This window comes from Haplochromis burtoni, unplaced genomic scaffold, assembly GCF_018398535.1.
Source record: "Haplochromis burtoni strain Fernald_Lab_line unplaced genomic scaffold, NCSU_Asbu1 Contig_3135, whole genome shotgun sequence".
NCBI lineage: Eukaryota > Metazoa > Chordata > Actinopteri > Cichliformes > Cichlidae > Haplochromis > Haplochromis burtoni.
In genome coordinates, this window is record NW_024585496.1 from 3,206 (window position 1) to 6,752 (window position 3,547).

At 37.6% G+C, this 3,547-nt stretch overlaps 1 protein-coding gene across 2 annotated transcripts in view; it reads left to right on the plus strand.

The window, feature by feature from the left end:
• Positions 1-637: 637 nt before the first annotated feature.
• Positions 638-3,547, plus strand: part of LOC102313171 (stonustoxin subunit alpha) — a 4,340-nt gene continuing 1,430 nt past the window's right edge. For both annotated transcript variants that reach the window (XM_005953255.3, XM_042217818.1), the window contains exons 1-2: positions 638-847; positions 1,167-1,340. In XM_005953255.3, the coding sequence (XP_005953317.1) occupies positions 762-847; positions 1,167-1,340 (260 nt within the window). In that variant the 5' untranslated portion in view covers positions 638-761. The remainder of the gene's footprint in view (positions 848-1,166; positions 1,341-3,547) is intronic.

Consider the following 3,547-nt stretch of genomic DNA (forward strand, 5'->3'; position numbering starts at 1 on the left):
TTGCACACAAATTGGTGTGTTGAAGAACACCAATCAATGAGTCGACCAATCAGTGTTTACCCATAGTTGACCTTAAGAAGCTGCTTTTTAAACATTTTTTTTTATTTGAGATACCCAGAATACAAGATCAGTAAAGTTGATTTAATGTTTAAAATTTTAAATCTCTTCATTAGATATGGGGCAGTGTCATATTATGTTTAAGGGCACTTTAAAGTTATCTCTGACTAGGATTTTAGATTTTGTTAAGCAAAACAACAAAAAGAAAGTCTGGCTTTGTTGAACCTGGTCCACAGAATGATATCTCTCAGGACTTAATTTCAGTTTTACATCTCTTTGCTGTTTCACTGTGAGGCCTTGAAAATTTAAGGTCCAGAGTTTACGGGGGTTAACTCAGACGTACCTCAGTTTCAGCCGTTTGGGTTTCTCTTTTTGAGTGACCTCAGTCTCATTGACAAAGAAGTTGATGTGGAGTGGAGATGGTGTGTGGCTGCAAAGTGGACAGACTCTAAGAGCAGTATTAGTATAGTATTAATATTTTAATTTTATGTTAGGTATGTTAATAAATAAAAAATAGGACATTGGTGCTTTTTTCTGCCTAGAAATGTCCACAATAAGTCTTTAAAGTGTTTATTTAAAGATTTTGGAAAGTTCACTGATATCCATGTCTTTCTAGGTTGGGTGGCTGTAACCTCACAGAGAGAAGCTGTGAAGCTCTTTCCTCAATTCTAAGTTTCCAGTCCTCCAGACTGAGAGAGCTGGACATGAGTAACAACAACCTCCAGGACTCAGGAGTGAAGCTGCTTTGTGTTGGACTTGGGAGTCCACACTGTATGCTGGAAACTCTCAGGTTAGCTGATGCTTTGTTTCAGGAGATTTGGATATTTCCCAACAGCTGTCATTATTTTATAGATTTTAACATGTTTTTTATATTGTGAAAGAGCACAGTAGAAGAGAAAGACACACACACACACACAACAAAAAACATAACTTTATGTCTGTCCATCATAGTATAAAATAAAATGTAGTAATATTTTTCCATGTTTTTAAACAGAGTCCTTAAAAGCCTTTTTTAAAACTACTTTAACTGAAATCAGAATCTGTTCATTTGACTGCATGTACATGATCAAATACAGAGCAGTTCCTTAAATTGTTGTATGTGTTTTAAGGTTGTCAGGCTGTCAGATCACAGGAACAGGCTTCACCGCTCTGGCCACAGCTCTGCGCTACAATCCCTCCTATTTGAAAGAGCTGGACTTGAGCTATAATCACCCAGGAGACTCAGGAATGAAGCTTTTGTCTGATCAAAAGGAGGATCCACATGTGAAACTGGAAATACTCTGGTAGGAAAACAGGAAATAAAGCTGAAAATATATTTTTTCTCCAACATTTTGTAAGGAAGAGCAGATATTTACTTGAAGTCATTTGAGGGTTTATTGTAACCACTGACCTGATGGCCCGTAATACAGTCTGTATGTCCAGTAAAATGGGCAACTGTGTGGGTGAATGACTCAAAACCAATCACAGTTAAAAGCTCACCTGTGAGTCAAAATCACAAAATCAATCATCTCTAACATTTTCTTGTCTTGCTGGTCAAAGGGGGTGCTCAAGCATATCCCAGCTGTCACAGTCTTTGCCAAGCAGTTGCATACTGTGATATCATTCACAATAAGTGGTCATCTTGTTGATCTGCTTTAGCTCAGTGGGTGAACAGGTGACCATATGCCGTATGGCCGGAGAGCAGTAAGCCTGGGTTCAAGCAGCCTTTTGCTGCATGTCTTTTCCTCTTCCTCTCACCACTTTCCTGTCTATCTACAATATATCTATCCAATTATGGACAAAAAAGTAAATTAAGTGATAACCTTAACTCTAAGTTTACCTTAACCTTTAATTCAAGAGAGAAGCAAAACTGACGTTTTTCAAATTAGTTTTTGCTCTGTATCAGATCGATTATTTTCTTTGTTTCCAGACTGCCAAGTTTTGAGAGAATAATTGACTAAAAACAAATAAACAAGGCTGGGATCATGATGAGTTAGGCCTCAAAAAGTGTTTAAAATCAAATGAAATAGGCACCCACAACCTTTTGACTGCATGACCTTGCAACCTCATTAAGGTTGACAATTGAGATTGTGCATTTCAATAAAAGATTGAGGTATTTACCCCAATCACACCCCATCAGGATTCATCATCATTGCCCATGAGCGTTGCTCTCTCTCATTGTGTGTAAAGGTTGGCTGTGTGGTAAGATTAGTTAGACCCAAAATGCAGGACATGGGAAACAAGGTGATTAAAAGGAAGCTTTATTGCTGAGCATAACAAAATACAAATTAAAGTTGCTCAGGAGATGCAGAAATACACAAGGAGGAATACACAGCTTGAGGGAGAATGTAACAAATAGCTTGGGATGGGACCCTTGATACTGATGTTTGAAACTGTGTCGATCTTATGAAGTTCAGTTGTTTTACTGCACTGCTTTAAAGTGTAGCACACAACACCAACATCACATGACAGTGTTATAGGCCTTCTATGGGGTCTATTTTATACAGAAAAGTAGAGACTGGAGACATAAGTTGTGCAGGCTCTTCCTTGTCTTTCTATTACACAGAATTTTATACCATTGTTTTCTGTTCATTTATACACACGTTCCTCTTTCCTTCAGTCATTCCTCTTGTGACAAAAAAACCATCATATTCAATCAGGTTCACATGTTAAACCCACTTGGTCGCATTGTTTTTTCCACAAGTATAGATCTACAAAATAATGATCTTATATCAGTCTCCTTATTTACAATAAATCTGTAACTAAATCCTGCTGCTGTCCAGCTTCAACAATATCTCTGTGCAGTGATATTAGCACTGCGAATAACCTGCTTGTTATTACCGTTATAAACTCTTTATACCTTAAAAGATTAAACACTATATTTGCAAACAATAAACAAACATATTCTATAGTTGCCCAAAAGTCAATATAAACCAGGCTATTTACATTTAGCAATATAATGATTAAGAACGAGGTTATGTTGAAATCATCAACTGTGAAACTTCTTGTAACATCAGGTTAAAAGTATGTCTCGGAGCTACATGTGCTATGAAATAAAACATATGTAGTAAGACCCACCACCTCTTTACACTACAAGTGGAATTGCGGCTCCCATTACAACTGGCGGGAAAGTTTGCTTTCTCTTGATCTATGAAAACACACTTTCCTACAACAGCTGTGGCCTTTAAATCAAGACAGAAAAAGGTTTCTTGCTCTTATATGTGCATCACAGTTAGTTAACTCAAACTACTAACCAGTTTTCATACAGAAAAGTAGAGACAGGAGACAAGAGTTGTGTTCAGTCTGCAGGCTCTTCCTCAACTGAGGTAAGAGCGTTGCAATGGCCTGTCGCACTTACAGCTACTCGTCTTTTGTGGCGATGCCACGCAATCTTCATAACCTCAACTTAAAAGTGCAATACCGCAATGAACCAAAGGCTTTTACATCAGTAAATGTTTCCAGCAGATTACAACTGTGACCATACACTTGTAGGTGTCACAATAGCTAAGTG